This window comes from Danio rerio, chromosome 20 (assembly GCF_049306965.1).
Source record: "Danio rerio strain Tuebingen ecotype United States chromosome 20, GRCz12tu, whole genome shotgun sequence".
NCBI classification, from domain to species: domain Eukaryota; kingdom Metazoa; phylum Chordata; class Actinopteri; order Cypriniformes; family Danionidae; genus Danio; species Danio rerio.
In genome coordinates this window covers 15,108,618-15,131,874 of record NC_133195.1, presented here as the reverse complement: position 1 = coordinate 15,131,874, position 23,257 = coordinate 15,108,618, and the positions used below count along the sequence as shown (strand labels likewise).

Sequence of the window (23,257 nt, the reverse complement as noted above, 5' to 3'; positions counted from 1 at the left end):
CACAGCATGTCCCTTACAGCTAAAGCTTGCGTCAGTGACCCACAACAGAAGCAAATACATATAAGTGCAACCATTATTCATTTATTTATTCCAAATAAAAACAATGCTTCTAGCAATAAAACATCCATAGTGTAATGCACATTAAAAAGACAGTTCACCCAAAATAAAACATTACTTACCATTTATTCACCCTCAAGATGTTCCCTTTCTCTTCACAAAAGGAGATATTTGGAAGAATGTTTGTAATTGATAGTCAGACATCTATAGTGGGATATAACAAATTTTATTAAAGTTAATGGCTACTGATTCCCAACATTTCTCTAAATATCTTCATTTTTGTGTGATCAGAAAATAAAAAAAGAAACGAAAAGGTTTGGAAAAATTGGAGGGTGAATAAATGATAAGAGAGTTTTGAATTTGGGGTTAGCTGTCCCTTTAAATGAAATGCTCCAGTGTACTGTACAAATGCTGCAGCAAATAAATTAAAGCAGGAATCTATCTCTTAATATACACAACTAGACGAAATCCTCTTGACGTGATTGACCACAGTGGCAGTGTCTTTGAAGGCTAGCGGATTCCCTGCATTTCTCTGTGTTTTGGCGAGTGGATCATCTTCTCCTCCTCTCCGAGTGTCTGTATGCGCTTGTTCATCAGCTGGTGTCTCTTCTCAAGGATGTGCTCCTGAGGTTTCATGATCAGTCTGCCGTTCTCCTTCCCGTCTCCTGCAAAGTGAACCCTCTTTTTCCCTGGAGAGATGTTCTCTTCATTCTCTGTTGAAACGCAAAATGAGAATTTTCATTCGTTTTCGAAAAACCACATATAGTTAATTGTTTCCCTCTCATTATAATATCTGTGGCTCAAACAATGATGACTCAAGGGGCTACTTAAATTTCAGCTGAGTCATGTTTTTAGTGGTTATTGCACACTGCCTTTCCACTGCACACTTCACTCCTTAGCTCCCTTTTAGCATTTGCTTATTTTATTAGGCGCTCATTTATCATACTATATATTATTGCTCCCAAATAGTTGTTCAAATCAATGGAGAATGGTCAGTTTAATGCATCCTTGAACAACTAAAACAGAAATGTCTGATAAGAATTTATTTCTGTTCTTGTTATCTAATCTTTCGAATGAACCTTTAGTGTCCTTAAAAACAACAACAACAACAACAACCATTTCTGAAGGATCATGTGATGATAAAGACAGAAGTAATGATGCTGAAATAAAACGTTCACAAATCACATGAATAAGAAAATGACATTGAATATTTCAAATGGAAAACAGCTACTTTAAACACTTATATTTCATGATGTTTATTGTATTTTTGTAGCCTTGGTCTTTGTAGATCATATACTTCATCTAAAAATCTCTATTACAAACTAACCAGTAGTGTACATAATAAAAATATCAGCCATTTATACATTAACAGAAAGCTGTGCAGTGAAGGAAACCAGTGAGATGCATAAACAACACAAAAGATTAATACCTGTGTCGCTGGCGCTGAGCAGAGATAGCGCCCTCTGCTGTCGGATCAGATTAAACGCCTTCAACATGCTCTCGGCTCTGTCGTACACACACATACCCATAATAATGAATTTATCAACACCGTATACACGTGTAGTAGTATTCAAGGTTTTTGATGCTCACTACTAATGTTAGCTACTAATATCTATTACACTCACATGATCAAATTAGCAAAAGCTAGCTTTATATTATTTACCTGACCAGCTTTTCATTAGTTTGCTGTTCTCGGACACACAGTTCTTGTTCCCTTTCTGCAAAAAATAAAAAAATAATTAAAAAAATAATAAAAACAAGGTAAACCATTAGACACCAAAAGCATAGAATTTCTTAACTAAAGGTTCACCTAAAAACAAACAAAAAAATCCTTTAGACTTTTGTTCTTCAACACTCCAACACAAATAAAGCTATTTTAATGCAATCTGATGTTCAGTCCAACAAAACACCTTACAAAAATATATATGAACCTAATCATTAAATGTGCCGAGAAAGGCTTTTGTATACTGTTTGACAATCTCAACTGAAAAATGAAGAGAAGGTGGGACATAATGGCCAATGGTGTTTTGTTTTGATCACAGCTAATCCAGTGAGAGTGATTAAGCGCATCAAATGAAAAGCAAACGAGAAGCGTCTTGAAGGGGGCAGGCCGGCATGACAGATACTAGAGAGCATTTGATTGGTGAAGATCTGATGAGTAACTGAAGTATGAGGTGACATGATAAAAACGTTGATGCATTTAGGCTGCGGTGACACTTCAAGCTTTGTATGTTTATATCAAATTAACATTTTTAAAGGAAAACTATGTCACTGTTTGGAGAACAATAGCTAATTGATGTCCTTAAAACTAACTAACAACTAAAAAACTTTTTTTGTTTCACAGGACCTTTAAAGTCTCCTGAAGACACACTTGAATAGATTTATTTGGGGATATTAATTCCATTTAAACATCGATGGATTTACTGTAGCACATCAAATATGGTCAAACTCAAATCTGCTCACCTGACAGACAACAAATCTAGACAAATCTAACAAAAGTCTTCAGTTGTGTGAGGAGGATCAAAATTCTTGTGGGTTTGATTAATGAGTGAAATGAAAAAAAGTTAATTAGTGGGTAAATTAGGACAATTAATATTTTTAGATGTAGCATTTGATAACAGCAAGTAAATGATAATGATCCATTTCAAAATGAAAATCTTTAATTTTTCCAAAACCACAGGGCTTTTATTTGTCTTCTGAAAAGAAATTAAGTTACTTATGGATTCTGCCAATTTCCGTTCCTTCATTGAAAGTCCACTGGTAACACTTTATTTTGATGGTTTAATTTATTTTGATGGTCCGGTCTGATTAATATCTGTTGATACTGCTCCTTCAACATAGATTTTACTGACTATATAAGAAACTTTGCTAGTACATGTCAACTTACCCTAACCCCAACCTAACAGTCTACTAGGAATGCACCGATACCATTTTTTGGAAACGATCCGATCCTGATACTAAAACTGAGTATCGATCGATACAGACCCAATCCCGATACTGTGCCGTATTTTTTATGTATTTTTTTAAAACCTAATACAGTTTCTATAGTTCTGGGGCTCAAATAATGTATCTTCCTTAGTAAAAATAACAGACCTGTAAGTCTACTGTATATAGTAGATGGCACAATCTAAAACTTGATGCTGATCTGTTGTGGTCCAGCTTATGTTTCCTTTTTTAATATTAGGCTTTTTCTTTGAAATCTGTACTAGGCTACCATTATTGACCCTGATTGATGGTAAAATAAACTGTCTTTTAGCAAACCCTGATATTTTCCTGCAGGTTTAAAGCAGAATAAACTAAACTGTCTGAGTTTTACTTGGTAAACATTCCTTCGCCTAAACTTGCCACGAGTGAGATGGTAAAAGTATCTCACAAACAAAAATATAGAAACACTGGAGTGTCTTAAAGCCGTAAAGATTAGTCGATTGCCAGTTTGTGTTTGCACTCGGTAAACATCAGTGAACAGCAGTGAACTGATGACCTTTACGGCCAATCACAGTCATTTATGTTGAGCACTAGTGAACACTAATGGCAAATCAGCTGCGTTTAAGAACATTCTAGCACTTCTATTAGCTGGAAATTTAAATCCTTAAAATTTTTTCACTGTCAAAATTCAGTATTGTGATAGGTCTGATACAGTGAAAGAATTAGTTCATCAACTTTATTTTTAGTATCCATTCAGAACAGACCTTCAGGTCACTCGAAAGGGGGTGAAATAATAAATTCGTGTCACTTTCTCTTCGCTCATAAGATTTACAGCCAGCTACACAACATCTCTGTGCAGCTCCAGGCAATACTTTTGGGTTTCTTCCCACCGCAGCCTCGATTTTGCTTTTAAAATGGAGACTGTGTGAAAACAGTCTATGGGCATTTTTTGAAACATTCCTGAAAAGATCTAACAAAGGAAAGTAACAAATGTTGGATTGGAACAAGTGGAGGATGAGTAAATCATAACACAAATAAAATGGTTTGAACTGTCCCTTTAGCTTTCAGAAGGCCAACAACAGTGTGCTTACGCTCTAGCCGCTGCTCTCGCTCTTTGAGGGCCTGCTCTCGCTCTCGGAGAATCTGCTCTTTAAGCCGCAGCTCTGCCAGAAGTGGTGACTCTGGATGTTTGGGCTGCTCTGCCTCATCTGATCTGCGCCGCTGTTTCTCCTGGAGCCTCTTCTGCTCGAGGGCCACGTAACCGGAGATCAAACCATTCTGCAGGATGGACTCCACAGAGGGCCTCAGATAGTCCTGACAAAAAAAAAAAAAGACCACCAGTCAGGATGTGCCCAAACACATTCTGCAATATATAGTAGTCAACATCTGAAGTAAAAATACATGCTAACGATGTGTTAAACATGTTTCAAACATTCAGCCAATGTATGAAAATGGTAATTATATGCTAAAACATGCAGGCAGACATCCTCAGAGCAATCTGTTTGATAATCTTAAATTAAAATGTGCTATAAAGTTGGCATGGAATCAAAATGTAATATTATTTTTATATAAGTTTATAGTTGTGTTTGCTATAACAATGCAAATGTGCACTAGATTATTTCTTAAAAATTCTCTCAGAATCTTTAATAAAATATCATAACCTACCCTCTCCCCTTAAAATGACTTCACTTCTGATCACATGGAATGCATTTAGGGTGAAACAATCAGTGCGGTTCTTGGTTCACCCATTTGTCCTTACTAATGTCCATATTCCAACCACCTCCCAATGGATGATATCAAGCACTCCCTGACATTAATTTCTCATTTTATGACAGTTTCATTTGGAAGCATGTCAAAATATAGGAAAAAAGAACAATCTTAACTGCCGCGTTATGCAGACTTGAAGCATAAAACCATCAAACTTATTAATTATAATTCATCATCTGTATGACCTTTATAATTCTATTTTTTTTTTAAAAACAGTTAATATTGAAAACTGAGTGGAGCTTTCAGGCCTCTGGGCTGTCCAACTGCGGTCAGTGAGGAGATAAAGTAGAATGTGAACGTTATTTAAAGTAGTTACAGATACAACACAAATGACAAAACCACAAAATGATCATTCAAGTAGGTTAGGGGAACAGTACAACTTACTGAAGCAAATGGCATCTCACTAAAATAATCAGTCAGTCATGAGATTGTAATGTTACTCAACCAGTGTTGGCCAAGGAAGTTACTAAAAGCAGATTAATTTGATGCTAAATGATAATGTAATGTCACCGTGCCAAGATGCCATTTTATACCCTTAATGCAAAACTGTGACTGGTAGAATAGTAGTTAGTTAAAACATTACAAATTACCACATGGGCAACTGTAAAGGAAAACTTTACTCATTGTTAAGTTACTCTGTTTAACTGTATACTGCGAGTTGTTGTATTTTAGTTACAAGACATGTCGGTAAGTTTAGTAACAGGGTGCCAAACTCATTCAATTTAGGTGTTAATAAAGCTAAAAAAAAAACTGCATTAAATAAGCTAATTAATTCACTTATGACATGCACTGACTTTGAAAACAAATCTACATTCACTGGCCACTTTATTAGGTACACCTGTCCAACTGCTCCTTAACGCAAATTTCTAACCAGCCAATCACATAGCCGCAACTCTGCATTTATGCATGTAGACAAGTTAAAAACGATGTGCTGCAGTTCAAACTGAGCATCAGAATGGGGAAGAAAGGTGATTTAAGAATGTGGCATAGATGTTGGAGCCAGACAGGGTGGTCTGAGTATTTCAGAAACTGCTGATCTACTGGGAATTTCAGCAACAACTATCTTCTGTAGGGTTTACAGAAAATGGACTGAAAAATAAAAAAATATCCAGTGAGCAGCAGGTCTGTGGGCACAAACGTCTTGTTGAATGTCAGAGGAGAATGGCCAGACTAGTTCCAGCTGATAGAAAGACAACAGTAACTCATATAACCCCTGGAGCCTGGATCCATCCTGCCTTGCATCAACAGTTCAGGCTAGTGGTGTAATGGTGTAGGGGATATTTTTTTGGCACACTTTGGGCCCATTAGTACCAATTGAGCAATCGTGTCAATGCCATAGTCTACCCGAGTGTTGTTGCTGACCATGTCCATGTCTTTATGACCACAGTGTACCCATTTTCTGATGGCTACTTCCAGCAGGATAACATGCCATGTCCTAAACCGCGAGTGAACTGTACTCAAATGGTCCACACAGTAACCAGATCTCAATCCAATAAAGCACCTTTGAGATGTGGTGGAATGAGAGATTTGCATTATGGATGTGCAGCCAAAAAATCTGCAGCAACTTACTGTGTGATGCTATGAAGTCAATATGGACCAAAATTTCTGAGGAATATTTCGAGAACCTTGTTGAATCTTTGCCACGAAGGATTAAGGCAGTCCTGAAGGCAAAAAGGGGCCCAACCCGGTACTAGTAAGGTGTATCTAATAAAGTGGCCGGTGAATGTACTGTATGTTTTGTGAACAAACAGCATACTTTTATATTGTAAATAATTGAATCACATGTTTGAAATGGTGTTGAAATGCACTTTTTGGTAGAAGGTAGATATAGTGTTTTTAATCTTAACTTTTAAGACAGTTCAATGTTAGAGTAGAAACATAAATGCACAGATAAAATAAAATTAATATGCTTGCAGATGAAGGTGGAGATCCCATATTCCACTGTGAAAAACAGGGTCATGGATATTGTTTACTACAGATACAGTTGTTCCACAAATTCAGCTGTTATACAATACAATTGAATTCACAATGAAGACAATGAGTGGTGTTGTTACTTTCAGACTGTTGCATACTTTACCCTCACCAATATTTACCTTTAAGTTGAGCATTTTTGAAAGCAGTGTGTTTAGCTCATCCGAGTATCGGTATGGGATTCTTCGAAATCTGCCTTCTCTGATTTTTCGAGCCAGCTCTGTCTGGTTGTATGCTGTAAATGGGGGCCTAAAAAAAATAAATAAAATTTCTCATTAACTCACACTCAATCAGTTCTAAACTTTTATATACTTTTAAATTTCTTTCACCTGTTGAAGACAAAAGATATTCTTAAGAACGTGGGGGGGAAAGCACCCTTTGACATACTGTTGAAGTTTTTCCCCAACATTCTTCAAAATATCTTTTGTGTACTACAGAAAAAAACAGCTCAAACAGTTTTGGAACAAGTGAATTGTGAGTAAATATTGCTAGAATTTTTATTTTTTGGCTTAAACTATCCCTTTAAATTCAGTCAATGTACACAGTATTAAAAAAACTGAGGAGAACAAGAATACATTTATACTTACGATAAAGCACATAGTTCATAGAGTAAACACCCTAAAGACCATATATCCGATTTCTCATTATAGGACATGCGATTCATTTGTTCCTGTGAACGTAAGAGAAAAGGTGTTAATAAAACATGATGAAACTGGTACACAGATAAATACTTATGCATGCCAAGACATGAAGATTTGACAACGAAAAATTGTTCTAGGTATCTGAGGATGATATTCTTTCCAGGCACACAGAATTGTACTTGAAAGAACTTGGTCCAAAATAACTGTACACCATTAATCTGTTTGATTTTAGTATGCATAAATATAAAGGACAGGTGCCACAGTGGTTAGCACTGTTGCTTCGAGTCTTAGCTGGACCAGTTGGCATTTCTGTGTGGAGTTTGCATGTTCTCCCCATGTTCACGTGGGTTTCCTCTGGGAGCTCCGTTTTCACCCACAGTCCAAAGACATGCGCTATAGCTGAATTGGATGAACTTAATTGGCCATAATGTGTGTGTGTGTGTGTGTGTGTGAATGAGAGTGTATGGATATTTCCCAGTACTGGGTTGCAGCTGGAATTCCGCTGTGACAACCCCTGATAAATAGGAGACTATGCTAAAGGAAAATGAAGGAATAAATAAATGAATATGGATAATAATAAAGGGATAGTTCACCCAAAATATAAAAAGTCCTTTATCCAATATTTTAACTTTGCATTCTATATCCATACAAAAGAAGGCAAGCAGTATAACAAACAATTTGGTAACCAATACTTTTTCAAATATCTTTTACTTACAATTTATTGTAATATTCATGAGCTCTTTTTTCATTTTTTTTTTTTTTTATAAAAATAAATGTTGAGGTTTGGAATGGCCCAAAAACCAACTTTACCTCAATAAATAGAAATAGTGCTTTCGATAAACTCAATATACAGAATATAAACTATTAATTGACTGAATTTACAGAAAAAGTGCTATGATATATAAGATTATCATGGCTCGCTTAATTTGGGACTTGTGGATCTGAGCATCGATGGATTAGTTCAGTTCAGTGTGGTTTAATTTTTACAGCTTAGTCCAAACACTGAAGAGCAAAACTGAACTGAGAGTTTCAATTTAATACAACTTCTATGTTAAGCTGCTTTGACACAATCTACATAGTAAAAGAAATAAAGATTATTAGGATACAAGACTGTCACTTATATACTGACATCCCCCTGCCCTACCATATTTAAATGATTGTATTAATAAATGGACAAAAGGTGAATGCTTCAAGATAAAGAACACTTACTGGCGACATGTAATATGGCGTTCCAACAAACGTTTTAGCAAAGCTTGTATCGTGGTTTAGTATGCGAGCTAAACCGAAATCGCCAAGCTTTACATTCTGTTTGGCATCCAGAAAGATGTTTGCTGGTTTCAGGTCTCGGTGCAGAACTGTACTGCTGCCGTTACTCCTACCATGGCATTCTTTTAACGCCAGAGACAACTGTGCCATCACACGCAGGATGAATTCTTCCTCCAGGTATCGCCTGCAAAGAAAGGGGAAAAAAAAAATCTGTAATTTAGAAGAAGCTTGAACAACAAAACAGCAGAAGTTTAAAGAGATTGTTCACACAAAAATGAAAATTCTGTCTATATTTACTTGTTTCAAATGTGTTTGAGTTCCTTTCTTCTGTCAAACCCAAAAGAAGATACCGAAGAAAAAATACCCACCGACCGATATCAATAAATTTGTTCCTAAAAATGAATGTCAATGGTTTATTTGATATTTTTCAGGATATCTTGCTTTGTGTTCAACAGAAAAAAAGACATTTCTAAAAGTTTCAAACCACTGTGAGAAAATGAGGAAGGGTTCATTTTTGGATCAACTTTCATATATTGTAACGTTACTTGTCTTTGATGCTTCTGTTGATGAGGCTGGCGAGATCTCCACCCTCACAGTATTCCATCACTATATATAATGTCGTGTTCGTTCTGTCAATAATTCGGTCATGGTATCGGACGATATTTGGGTGCTTCAGCTCACGGAGCAAGTTGACTTCTGACACCAGCATCTGTTTCTCTCCCTCGGCCATAGTGCCATAGTCCAGAACCTTCCAGACCAGAATCTAGATAAGACATGATTCAGATCAATCCACTGGGAAAAACACCAAAGAATCTGCTACGACCAGCTGGCAATATTACTTTTCTAGTTGCACTAGATCATAACATACAAATAGGCCTGTCATAATATCTGATTCTATGTTGCACCAAAATATATTGTGGTATTGACAATATAATAGCATCACAATGCAAGTACACTCTTCCAAACAACACATATTTTCTTATGAATATTTAATTTAATTATAGTAATTTAACCAATTTAATAATTAGGCATTGGAATTTAATCAATTTAATAATTAGGCATTGGAATCAGAGTGTGAAAATGCCTATACTAAATGAATAATAATAAATATTAACAAAAATTGTGAGGTAAAAAGTAAAAGAGGCTGTGATATCTGCTACCAGATCTATTTTCAGCTGTCAGACACCCACGTGAAAACATACAATAGGAATTTCTACTAAATACTAGTGTTTTTAACCATACTGATGCTCACAAATCCAATATGAGCTCCAAAATCAGCTAAAACGTTACTATAATAGTTTTTATTATGTATGAGCGATATATATTGAATCACAAAAAAATTATTGAGGTCATGTCCATATGTTCATAAGTCAATATATTGATTATTATGACACGCCAACATACAAACGGTATAAATTAACGTGAATTTGAGCATAAACAGCTTGATACAATATGCAACTTTTTGGGGACCGCTTCAGCCTTTGATTCCTAACATTTAGGAACATTTGTTTTAAAATACGCATATTCGTTCATTTTAACGCTTCCGATTTTGATATTCATTCCATGTTGAATATTCTGACCTAAATTGCATTTAAGTATACTTTCAAAACAACAACAGCACTATTTACTGACTGAAAACAATGTTGTGCTTTGATAGCCATTGGCTCTTAATATGACTTCCCTATTTAGTATTTCCAACAACAAAAAAACACTTTTCTGAAATTAATTAAAGAAGAAAGTCAGAATGTGCGAATATAAGACCACCTTAACCTTAACCATTAGCTGTTTTTATTAAAGGTCGATTACAGAAAGTATACAAAAGCATACTATTTATGCAAAGCTCAGTTAAGTCGGTATGTTATCAACCTTTCCATCGGATTTCCTTTTGATTTTCTGGCATTTTCCATAAGATCCACATCCTATGGTGAGCAGCACCTCGTAGTCTTCAGTTTTGGATGGCATCGCGTTCAACAGCAACTCAGCAGATCCAAACACACTTCACAAATACAGCAGACCTCAATTATTTATCATTAGCGAACTGTAAGGATAACACAACACATGATTAACGAAATGAGTTCACTTACCGTAACTCACTCACTACTTGAACGCTGTGGTTTTACTTCCAGTGTGTTTTATTGTTTACCCTTAGTTAAAACGCGTGTACGTATTTTGTGAGTTGAGAAACAAACAGACGCGACAAAATAAGCTGATTTTCAAACGTGTGCGCAAACGCCGGATTCTGATTGGCTCTGCTCGATGGCTGGCAGTGATCTCATTGGTCCGTACAGACGCACAGCGTGCACGTTGCCAGGCGCCGAAGAACCGCGAGAACGCCCGGGAACAGCGTCGTATATTAAAGTTGTCCTGTCCAAACCTTTATGAACATCTTTCATCTTTTGAAAATAAAGTAGCTGGAAAGGAGCAGCCATTGACATCAATAGTCAGAACAAATTTCAAAGTTGTAATTATTTATAATCATTATTTGATTAGTGATTTGACTTTAGGTAACGTAAGCAGGCATATAGCTTTATTAAAAATCACTATTTCCAACTTCATTAACGGTGAACCACACAACAGTTTTGCCTGATCACAGTTAATAATAATACATTTAGCTAGAATTATGAAGTGATAAAAAGAGAGACCACTAACTCCCCTCTCCAAAAAAAAAAAAAAAAAAAACATTTCACTCTTAGATGTACAAATAGAAAGTAACAAAACCAAACAAAAACCTGTTTATTGTTTTACCCTATTCATCTTTAGTGTTGATTATGTCATATTAGCCTGAGTCATCTAGAACTAACAAATAAACAAACCATCCAACCAACAGACACTGAAGATGATTATTTGCATACATATGGTGGCCAGCAGGTGTCGTCAGCCCGTGGTGTTTCGAACTGCTTTAAACCCATTGCTTTAAACGGTGAAAGATTTTGAGTCAAGAAGCAATTTGTTTATTTTTTCAAAAGAAACTGGCTACTGATTTTTCCAAACGCATGATTAATGAGAAATATGTATTTATAATTTATATATTTATGTTTTTGTTGTAATATACATTTAGACAAGAGACAACTATTTAAAAATTCCATTTAAAGTTGTCTATGAAGATTTATAGTTGGAAAGTTACAAAAATGTCTTCATGGAATACGAAGTTTACTCAATATGGATAATTGCCATTAAAATAGATTAAATTTGATGTAAATTGTATTTTGCTTCTTGCCAAAAAAAAATAAATAAAAATAAAAATAAAGCCTACACATTAAGCAACATAGGACTGATTTTGTTTATAGGGCTCTATTACACAGTGCACTGGTGGCCCGCTAGGGAGCAGCGTTGTGTTCGTGGCGCTGGTTGGCTCCGGGCGTGGCCCTGATGGAAGTTGACAAACTTCTCCTTTACAGCCGACGACAGGATACGAGTTCGAGATAAATAGCCTGCCAGACACCGAGATAAAACCATTCATTTTCACTTGAATAATAGGGCCATTATTAGACTTATCGTCGATTATAAGGCACAACTAAGTGTTTTTGCTCATGCCTTTTGTGAAAGACTTCACACGACACGACTCCTCAAACCATAGCCTTCATATATAAAAATATATATATATTTTTTAATCTTACGTACTCACTGTAATTCGTTCAGCATCTGTTTAAAATCAATTTAGGCATTTATACAATTACTGAAAAGCCAATGTACAGCACACATAATATACAGCACCCCAGTATACTGAATTAGGATATATATATTAGTTTTCTATTTTACATATTCTACATTCCAACTGCTATTGCAATAGATCCATTATTAAAGTCATTATCCGTCATAAATCCCAAGTGAGTTGATTTGCCATCTTTGAAGACATCATTAAAGAATCAAAACAGCATGAGCATGTGGAAACTTATTTCATATTGTGTCTATAGCAATAATTATTTTTTTTAAATTATATATTCCCACGTTGTTCACATTTATATTTAATCATTTAGCACATCGGATTTTTTCACATAAGAGCGCACATAAAATGACCACAGTAAGTCATAATGTTAGTATTGGTGGATACTTAAATTGTAGATCTGCTGTAGGTTACCCTTTACTTCAACCCAGAGAACCATTGTGAGGTTATTTATAAGTAGACAATGTTTTAAGCGTTATTTTTCAATGAATATGGTATGAAATAGGACTTAATCTCCTTTATTGTCTGCGTGAACAAAGTTGCTGAACCCTTTATTTATGATGTACTAAAAAAAAAATGCAATACTGAGTAGGGACGGGGCTTTCCTGTTGCATCATTTGACATCATCACAAAAGGACCCACTCCAGTCATAAAAAAATGGTCAGATTTTAAATTGAACATTACCAAAAAAATAAAAAATAAAATAAAAAAAAAAGTTTTGCACAAATTGATTGTTCAGCTAAAGCAATGGTCTCAAACTTAATTGTGTTTGATTAGGCTTGGAGCAAAACTGTGCAGAGCTGCGGCCCTCTAGGAATCGAGTTAAAGACCTATGATCTAAAACAGGGCTATTCTATTGGCGACTGTGGGCCAAACCCAGCCCCCAAGGCTATTTGTTTTGGCCCTCAAAATAGTGTGACCAAGACATCAAATAAAATTTAGTTCAGTCGAAAAACGGCCGCTATAGTAATGAAGTGACGAGCTCCAGTTGAAGCCTACGCAGAGCACGAGTCACCTGACACTGAGTGGCGCGAGCAATCGAAAACATTTATGCTTGTGAAAAAGACCTTTTGTACAATGCACTGATATAGTTAATAGGGTTGCAATGACTATTAACTGCGCTTTAATTCACTTCAGTTAACCGTTAAGGCTTCAAAACACTGTGTTTCTGTTGCACGGAACAAAACTGCTGCAACTAAACAAAGTTATGCCAACTGTTAGTTTAAAGTTCGGAGGCTAATATGCATGCACATTGGATAAACTATAGCAGCAGGCACTTTACTTATTGCGTCTTTTTTCTCATGCAAGTTGTTTCCAATGTTGTGTTCCAAGTTGATTGTTTCCAATTGAGATGTGCGCACATGACGCACCAGTGGACCAACACACTCTTGCCCTGTAGGCGCACACAGTAAAAATGGTCTCACGCTGTAGTGGTGAGAGCTGTGTGTGGCTTTCAGTGCAATGTAAACAAAAGATACGTTAGACGAATTATTACAAATTATTAAAATGATTGTTTATATGAACGCAGAAAAACAACAGTTCATTTAAATTCTTAGTTAAAATATAGCTTTTATGCTATGTTTTATTTATTTACTCATTGTTCTGTCTTTTATTTTCATTGTAAAATGATCACTCATGTTTAAATCAAAAACGTTTTCATTTATTTTTTAATCCAAAGAGAGAAATGGACTATTATTGGTTTTCTATTCATATTTTGTGCTGTATTTGGTTCCTGAGCAGCAATAAACAACACTTTAAAATATAAGCAGTTTTCTAAACTATTTTCTAAACTAATAGTGTTTTGAATTTAATAAATGCATATTAATCGTAATAACCGTGATTATTCTTCAGACTGTAATCGTTCAATCAAAATTTGTAATTATTGCATCCCTAATTGTTTGTAAGCAGTTTAAAACATATGAATGGGTCTGAATGTAGAAGAAGCCTACTTGTGCAATACATTGATTTTGTTGTGCATCGAAATACATTTCAATATGTTTGTAAAAAAAAACCACATTGTACAATGCAGTGATGTTATTTAGTTTCAAAATACAACATATTAACGTTTTAATTAAAAAAACAAAACAAAAAAACAAAACAAAAAAACAACATGGTTGTCTTAAGGAGCAAAAAATACAGCATATGGGCTCTTATATTGCTGTTGTGTCATCACTTATTCATATCTCTCTGACCCTCCATTCATGAACTAACCCCTATGACAAACTAATTGAATAACCCTGATCTAAATAACAATGTGCTCGAACAAAATAAACATTGAAATTTTGGATTTCACACAGACGTCAAGACATATTTGACAATTGCACAAATGAAACAACTCATCCTACAAATATGTTCATTTCTGGTGAGGTAAAATTTTAAATGTAAAAAAAAGTTGAATGTAAAGACTGACAAGGCCCTTGAAAATAACTTTTTTTGTTCTTGGGCTTTAGCAACAAATGCTAAAACAGATACAATGTGACATCACAAAATGAAAAAATTCCCATTTTCCTTGTTAATCATTATTTGTCCTAACCAGCCATAACAGTTTTGTTGGATAACAACCCTAAAACAGTCAACATATCCTAGAGATATGAACATTAAAATCTGAATGATTAAGTCTAATAAAATTTTCTGATAAATCTTTATGGTCTTGCCCCTTTTTAGGGTTAAAATTGACATTTAATGTTACTTGTGTAAGTCATTAAAAGGTATAATTGTTTAGATGAAAATGTTTACACAAAACTAAATCATTTCTAAAATGAATAATTAAATATGTCTGGAAAGTTTAAAAATAGGAGGAATAACAGTCAGAATACCATTTTAGCTGCAAATTGTAATAATGAAAAAAGAAACAATAATGACCTAGTCCTTTTTATATCATGAACAGTCAAATCTTGGCAGATAAAATACATAAATTCCTAAATTAACAAATCAGGGTTCAACGCTAAGGATTTTTTGTACTGGTCTGATCCAAAACTGGTCTGGCCCCACCAAAAAAAAGGGAAGTTAATAGCTATATTTTAGCCGCATATTTTAAATAATTTGTTAAAAATAAAGTCTGTGAATCTACAATTTTAATACTTAAAAAATGTAATTAAATCGTTATGCAAACAAAAAGAGTAGTATGAAAAAAATTTGGAGGTATTTTATTGCAGTTCGAAATTATTTAACAAAAGGTGGGCTGACTTGTCAAACTGATGGCAAACTGCAAAACATCACTTCATTTTTTTTGGCGCGTTGTTCACACGTAAATGTCTGCTTTTAAAACATTAGAAACAGACATTTTCTTTTAGCCTTATATTTAGATGTTGCCGACATGTTGCTGTTTCTTCTCTGTACTGGTTGCTACCAGGTTATGGAAAAAAACTGCATGCTCAAAACATCAAATCAGATAAGAGGAACCGGAAAGCAATATGGTGTTTAGGACATCACAGAGAAGGTAGTGTTTAAAGACTTAAAAGCACAAACTTAAAATGCACGCAGTTGACAAATAGTCGCAGACAAATTAAATGTTAGTGACAAGGCAGGACTGTCCCAATCTGGCCAGTAACGATCCTGTCTACTGTCCCAAGCGTCTCTCACGCTGGCCTTGGGCCACCGGGCAGTTTTTATTATTGAGCGCTGCAAATATTTTAAAAATTCTTAGGAAGGACCACGTTTAACTTTGATCTGAATGATATAAAATTAGTTTTTTTTTTTTGTTATTTCCACTATTGCCTGTTTAAGTGTTGACACACTAGAAATGTATGTGAACAAGTAAATAAAGCTTGTAAACAGATGGATTTAAAATACTGTTTGTGGCTACTGTAGTTTTTTCTCTGAACTGGAATCAGGGCAGAACAGTGGCGTAGCGGACGGGCCCGCAGGGCACGCACCGCGGGGGGGCCCCGCGTGATTAGGGGGCCCCACGTCGTCGCGATTTTCAAAAATTTAAAATCCAGGAACCGCAATAATCAAACTCTTGGGAACAACTGTGGACGGAACCAAAGTTCACAGGTCTGTGTTCTCTGAACACCTCTCAAGCGGTGGACTACTTCATTCTGATTGCTTGCCGCCGAACCGCGTCATAGCCAATGAAGACGCGCCGCTGTTTCTCGCCGCCGGTTCTCGTTAAAAAATGAATGACTTCTGGCTACTTTGACGCTCTCGCCGCTTTCGGTTTGTGATCGCTCCTCAGTTTGTGAAGGATTCCCCGCGTTGTCGCTCCACTCCGCCTCATTTCCCCGCACCTCAATTTGTGACATAGATATATACACTAGATATTGTATAGGGACCCTGAGCATGCGTCAATAGCGCAGCCACATTGGTACAGTGCTCCCAGGACAAATGTCATTCAGTCGCACTAGACAAGTGTTATTACGTGAAGATGCGGGACTGTAGCGCTGTCTACGAGTGTAGTAACGAGCAAACAAAGAAAACAAAGCACAAAGGCAGAACATTCCATAGGTAGGATTAAGTTTTTTACGTTTTTGTATGTTCTGAAATTTGTGCTAAACAGGTAGCGTTATTGATAATAATAATACAGCCACTTACTGCATTCACTATAAGTCAAATTAGCTCCAATTCGCACTAAATACTCGGTTTATGCTAGCTTTGTTGAATAAAATCAGCAAACAATGAAAAAGAAATATGACAACGAGATGCTGCGGTGCCAGAAACTTGTATTATTGTCGGCTAGTGAAGGAGTCTTTCATAATGGAGATTCATTCACAAACAAATCGCTCCCTCCGTCAGTATGAGGAGTGAAAGCAGGAGAGGAGCTGTGTTTCAGGACATGATTAGATCAAATTTAACAGGGAGGTGGATAGTACATTTCTGTACACACAAACACAAGCTTTTTGTCAGGAATGCCCGTGCGGTCACTGATCCATCAATGTAGAAAAGTGATGTAAAATTATAATTTTCATAATTGAAATAAAAATAAAAATACTAACATCCAGGAAAACTCCCGATCATAGATATATGTGTATAGGCTATGTGTATATCTCTGGCTCTGCCGCCCCAACCCCCCCCCCCCCCCCCCCCCCCCCCCCCCTTGAAAACTGGGGGCCCCATCGGTGATCCCTGCAGGGGGGCCTCCGCATTTTGCGCTACGCCACTGGGGCAGAATATCTTGTGACATCCACTTCTCAGAAAACTTACAGTCGAATGGAACAAACCTCGGAAGCTGGAAGAGAAACCCAGAAAATATTCAGTCGTGAGGACCAGGATTGCTTACCGCTGGAAATTCAGCATTTTAAAGGCCCGTGCACACGAGACGTTTTTTGCTTGCGTTTTCCATCGTCGTTTAACGCCTCCTGACTAAATAAAGGGCGTCAATGTAATCGTGCATACCAACGCGCAAAACGCCAGCCGCAAAAGCGTCATTAAAAAAAACAAAACGCCTCATGCTTTTTGGTTTTGATGCGCCGCGTTAAAACCTTCTCCGCCAATCAGATCGGCACTTTTGTTCACGTGCACGGAGCTGCTGAAGTTACAGTAAACAGCACTTAGAGGCGCTCAAGCGCAAAACTGTCAATGTGAGCGCACATTGAAGAAGATACCCAGAGGCGATATAAACATGCAGCTGCTGATTGCTCTGTACACAATAATCATTTCTCCATCGCTAGAGCTGGAGCTGCTGCTTGAACCATCCATGCTTGTTCGAGTCACCAGTAACTTAAACAACAAGCATGTTAACATCCTCTCCTCCTCTGCTTCTGTGTCATAAGCGGGTGTCAGAAGCTTAAAGTTGTGTAGCGCCATCTAAAGTCAAGGAGTGATTTTGCATACTCTTCTGCTTGATGCCAGTGAAAATCGATTGGGTTTGAATACAGAGAAACGTCTCGTGAAACGCTGACGATAAACGCAAATGAAAAGCATCCCAGTGTGTAGGAGCCTTAAGTAAGTGAAAAATCATCTGAAATTTGGTTTAGAGTGGAGAAATCTGGATTATACAACCCAGGCTCATTCTGAAAACGTAACCTTATATACATTTCTGGAGAGCGCCAAATATGTCCCACGAGCTGTTTTTTTTTTTGCAGTTTTTGTTTGTTCGAATCCACCAGAGGCTGCCGCTTCTCTCGCGAGTGCCATTTGTGCCTGCTGTTTTCACGTAAATCCACCAGAGGCCACTACAAACTGACTGAATGGCCAACCGAGCGATAACCCCACCCACTCGACCAGTGACCATGCACTTCCCTAAACACAACCGACAGTTTTTAAAAGCAATGCAGAAAAAAAAGACCTGAGTTCTACCACGTTTTCAGATTTTACCACATTCTCACCTTGTTATTTACTGCTTTATCCGCTTTTTGGAACTGTTCTTCGCCGGACTCGAACCCTGTCATCGTAGTCAACTCTGCGCCTCAAGTCCACCGACATACATGGCGAGTTACTGGACAAGCTGGTAACAGCAGGAAAGCCACCCATACAGAGGTAAGCGAAAGCACTAAAGGAACTGGTAAGAACTAAAAGGAACTGCGCCATCCCGCCGTGTAGCGTTCATTTTAAAAACTTAATGCAGCCATATGTACTTCTGGCTACACAATTCACGATCTCCAGAAATGTATATAGGGGTACGTTTTCAGAATGAGCCTATGTTGGGATTATAATAATTCGACAGTTTGGTATTCTTGAACACTCATTTGTTTTAGAAATAGGCTCAATTTACAAGTACCTAGAGATAAACTGTTGAGTTTAACCATTTTTTAAACCAATCAGTCAATCTCATGACAGACAGGAAAAACCTATAGCTTACCTTAGCATAAATCACTGAATACGATTAGACCATTAGCAATTTTTTTTTTAAGATTTGATAATTTTCTAATTAAAGCTCGACTCCTCTGTTACATTGTGTACAAAGTCTGACAAAATGAAAGAATGATATTCTACAGAATACTACAGATAATAACTACAGAAGAGACAAAGTTTAAAGAGAACATTTTTGAGCAAGATGCTAATGGTCTAATCCAATTCAATAATTTATGCTAAGCTAAGATAACAGTGTTTTTGATTGACCTGGAGATTAGCTGAAAGGATTAAAAAAAATGGTAAAACTCAACAGCTTAACCCTAGAGTTAAGTAAATGAGTCTATTTCCAAAAGAAGTGTAAGGTTCCTTAAAGTAATGGAACCGTTTTGTACCCTACTCATAGAAAGGTCAAAGTCTGGCTTTTCTTCAGAACATAAAGTGTGATTTGCACAGGCAACCAAGGCACAATATGCTATCAAAACACATCTAAATGTATGTAGATTCCACATTTCCTGTGAATGATTCACCAGTGCATGTTATTCATTGACTTGAGCAGCCTGAAAGATGAAAATTGCAACTCTGATCAATAACACTCAGAGAAGAGCCTGTGGGTTCACTGCTGCGCATGATTTTTATTCCAGCACAATTAATCTGTGTGTTGTAAAATGGCTGGGTAGCTAGGAAGAGAAACAGGAGTACAAAATGAAAATCATGGACCATTCTATTGTAATTTGGTTAAATTGCTAATATATAGATATATCTCACACTTCGTTGATGACGTCTTTTTTTTTTTTTAAACATAAAAACCATACTTAGGAAAACAAAAATGTTACGTCTCCATCTGAAAGACACGGCGAGAATGAGACGAGGAGATCCTCGCAGTGACGTAGCCTGCTTTGAATGCAGTCCGCATCTAACTTGGCTTTAGTCTTCTGGCGTCATTCACATTTCAATCTGGCAAGCTATAGAAACAAAGTCCACTTTCACAAATGACATGGCTTCGGATAAAAGGAGGGGGGGATGACAATTACGGTGCAATGTTTTCATCTACAAATGTCTAATTTGTACATCTAAGCACTGCTTCTTTAGAGCGCCACAACATGGGCATTTATTTTTGAGTACATTATTGCTGGACTTCACCCATTTTTTCCCTTCGACACGAGGAGCACATGTAGACGGACTCAATCAACACACACACACATACACACACACACACACACACACACGTCTCAATTTCACACATGAAAAATGCAGTTTTGTCTCAAGCTCGAGGAAAACGTCGGCACTTTCCTCAAGATAGTCTAAAGCTAGTCTAAAATATTTCCGCGCCTCAGCACAAAACTCAATCTAATCTCTGATCCCTTGCCTGTGGCAGCAGTTTCCAGACGATTTTGATGAACACGACACGATCACCGCTGGGGAAAAAAAACGGCAAACGAGGCGATGCTCAGATACTGAGAGCAACAAAGCACCTGCCAGGACAGAATTCTTTCCTCTCTCCTTCGTCTTTCCTAAACATTCATGATATTTCAGAAGTAAAAACAACAACAACAAAAAAAATGTAATTCGGCCGTTCCAGCTCGCACTCCCTTCTGTACAAGGATGAGGAAGAAAAAATACAAATAAAACTATTTAAACAGATATTTGCCAACACTCTGATATAACATTAAGCTACCAGACATTATGTGCATCTAAAAAAAATTTTTTTTAAAAATCAAAAAAATAAAATGGGCAGTCGCACACAATCGCACAGGCAGGTTACGCTGTCACATGTACAGAAATGAGACTCAAAAATAAATTTAAACAAATTAAAATATTTTTTTTTCCTTTAGGACAATGAACAAAAAACAAAAAAGTTCAGTCAGTAGAATGTCCGCCCCCTTTTTCGACCCGAAGATAAGCATATGGCTTAATATTTGTAAAACTTTGGAGGTGAGGGGGTTATTTGTCCTATCATGTGGCAGTCTTGTGGATGTGTCTGTATGGCGTCGATTGTGTAAAGTCTCCTTGTTTTGTCGATTTTAAAACAAGAACCAGTTTGTTTTTTCCATTCCAAACCCGATCCCTCTTTCAGTCAGTGTGTAAACATCACGATCGCTCTCTCTCTCTCTCAATACTGACAAAAACACATCCAGTCAACACGAGACGGAACGGCCACGAGGTGAACAATGAGGGCAGGACAAAACCCGGGGTCTTCCATTTTGGGGCGGGCGACGAGGATTCATAGTGCAATGAAGGCCAGAGGAGGCTCTTCCAAAGAGGACAGCAGTCTCTGAAAACAAATCTTCAGTCATCCTGTTTGGGAGTTTGACGATAAAAACGGTTGGGGACGAAAGTAAAGACGAAGCTCAGAACATGAGAAAGAATAGGACGTGACAGATCTATCTCTGGCTTATTCCTGAGCCTAATTTTGATTGTAAGTCAAAAATAAAAACCAAAAGGTGTGTCCACATGTGCATGAGTAAACATTTAGATGTGCATAAATTTTCTCTCTGCATGTGAGCGCGCGCATGTGTAAACATGTTGAACTGGTTCTACGCCCAAAAAGATAAAAAATAAAATAAATTCTAAAAGGACGATGAACGCACATCTGCATGGGCAGCTGGGATTTGGGTGGAGGTGTCTGTCCGAAGTAAGGATGGGGGACCGCAATCGGATACAGCAACTTGAAAGTGGTCGTCCTGCGGGGTACATTCAACCATCCGGGGCAGAGGAGAAGGGCGATCATCAGGGAAGGGGCTCTTGGTCTCTGGCGGTTCCCCTCCTCCATCCCTGCGCGTTACGGGATCCTCAGAGCAGTCAGAAGAGCCAGAAGTAGATGTGATGGAGAATGCTGTACCACATGTAGCCTGAGGCGAAGGCGAACGTCTGGACCAAAAACAGCCAAGCGTTGTCCAGGGTCATTTCTCGGGAGACCATCTCTTTTTGACCATCTAGTGGAGGGAAAGCTCCTAAGTGCAAACAAAGAGAGAATGAGAAAAGAAATGAGAGAGAATTTGTCAACACTTGAAAGATGAATATTTTCAGGTCAACACCATGTCCAAACTACATGCGACAATATTAAAGCGACAAGCAGTTAGCCTGAATTTGTCAGACTAGGCATTAGGGTTGAGGCGATAGACGATAGTATCATGTATCGATGATAGGCAAAAAAAAAAAATAATAAATTGCAGAGAGCTGAAACCTATGACGATTTTAAAGACGATATTTAGCTCATTTTGCACTAATGTCGACCTATTACATGTTTTAATTATTGAAAAAAAAATGAATGGTATTATTAAATTTTAAAGATTATCATTAATAATAAAATAACTATAAATAATATAATAGCTTTAGCTGTTTACATCAACATCACCTGACCAACACTTTTGGATAAAAATGAATTTCTTCGATTGCTCTCGTGCACTCTCTCTCTGTCTCTCTCTGTCTCAGCAGCAGCAGGTGTTGAAGCGTGAGCTGCACGTGAGGACACAGCCACATCTAAGAGCAAATTAGTTTGCATCTGTTGCATAAAAATAATAGGCTAAATAGCAAAACTGGATTTTATTAAACCATTAATAAAACCATTTGTAAAAATGAAACAAATGAAAAAGAAAATAAAAGAACTCTGAAACGAGCTCAAATGTTCTGGAATTAAACGTGTTGCGGTCATTGATCATTTGAGACTCCTTTAACAGCACTGCCGCATGATTCTCTCTTGCTTTTACAAAAAAGTTATTTATCTTTTATATCCGTTATTAATAGCCTATTTAAACTGCTACCATTTCCTGTTACACCGTTACAAATCCAAACGAATCACCTCAGTAGAGGTCTGCAGCCGCAGGACTTGACCAGATTTCTTGTGATGCGGGAATACATTTCAGAATAAAACGAGGTATCGGTTGATAACTCGTTTAATTTGAACAGGAGCGTGCGGGCTAACAATATACTGTTCCTGAGTCCTGACATTATTTTGGAACAGCATATTTGTGATTTCCTCATTCTTATTGAGCACCAGTACAGAAAGTGCACATGACTATTACACATGCTAAACGCATGACCAGTGCTTTCTGCACGTGCATTCTACTCACACAGTCCGCAGCACTCATCTACTACTCAGGACACTGTTTATATTTACGCTACGCCACAGAATAGTTTCATTTTAAGTAACATGCGTATGTCTGCGTTCGCAAATGTTACTTCCAACTGCCTTGAGCGCAGTGCGGCACTGAGCAAAGCATCCGTTGCATAAACA

At 37.1% G+C, this 23,257-nt stretch overlaps 2 protein-coding genes across 4 annotated transcripts in view; both read right to left on the bottom strand.

Annotated features, from left to right (window-relative positions):
• Positions 1-65: 65 nt before the first annotated feature.
• Positions 66-10,811, bottom strand: nek2 (NIMA-related kinase 2). The gene is given in 10 exon segments (NM_201050.1): positions 66-770; positions 1,487-1,563; positions 1,721-1,775; positions 4,074-4,296; positions 6,843-6,969; positions 7,308-7,390; positions 8,571-8,811; positions 9,173-9,390; positions 10,494-10,623; positions 10,712-10,811. Coding segments are annotated over 9 exon segments (1,323 nt in total). The 5' UTR covers positions 10,590-10,623; positions 10,712-10,811; the 3' UTR covers positions 66-567.
• An 8,820-nt stretch (positions 10,812-19,631) lies between these two features.
• Positions 19,632-23,257, bottom strand: part of lpgat1 (lysophosphatidylglycerol acyltransferase 1) — a 92,944-nt gene continuing 89,318 nt past the window's right edge. For 2 of the 3 annotated variants that reach the window (XR_012395611.1, XM_005160439.5), the window contains exon 8: positions 19,632-21,974. Coding sequence is in view for 2 of the 3 variants with exons in the window: in XM_005160439.5 (XP_005160496.1) it covers positions 21,823-21,974 (152 nt within the window). In the remaining variant the exon portion in view is untranslated. 3 annotated transcript variants of the gene reach the window in all.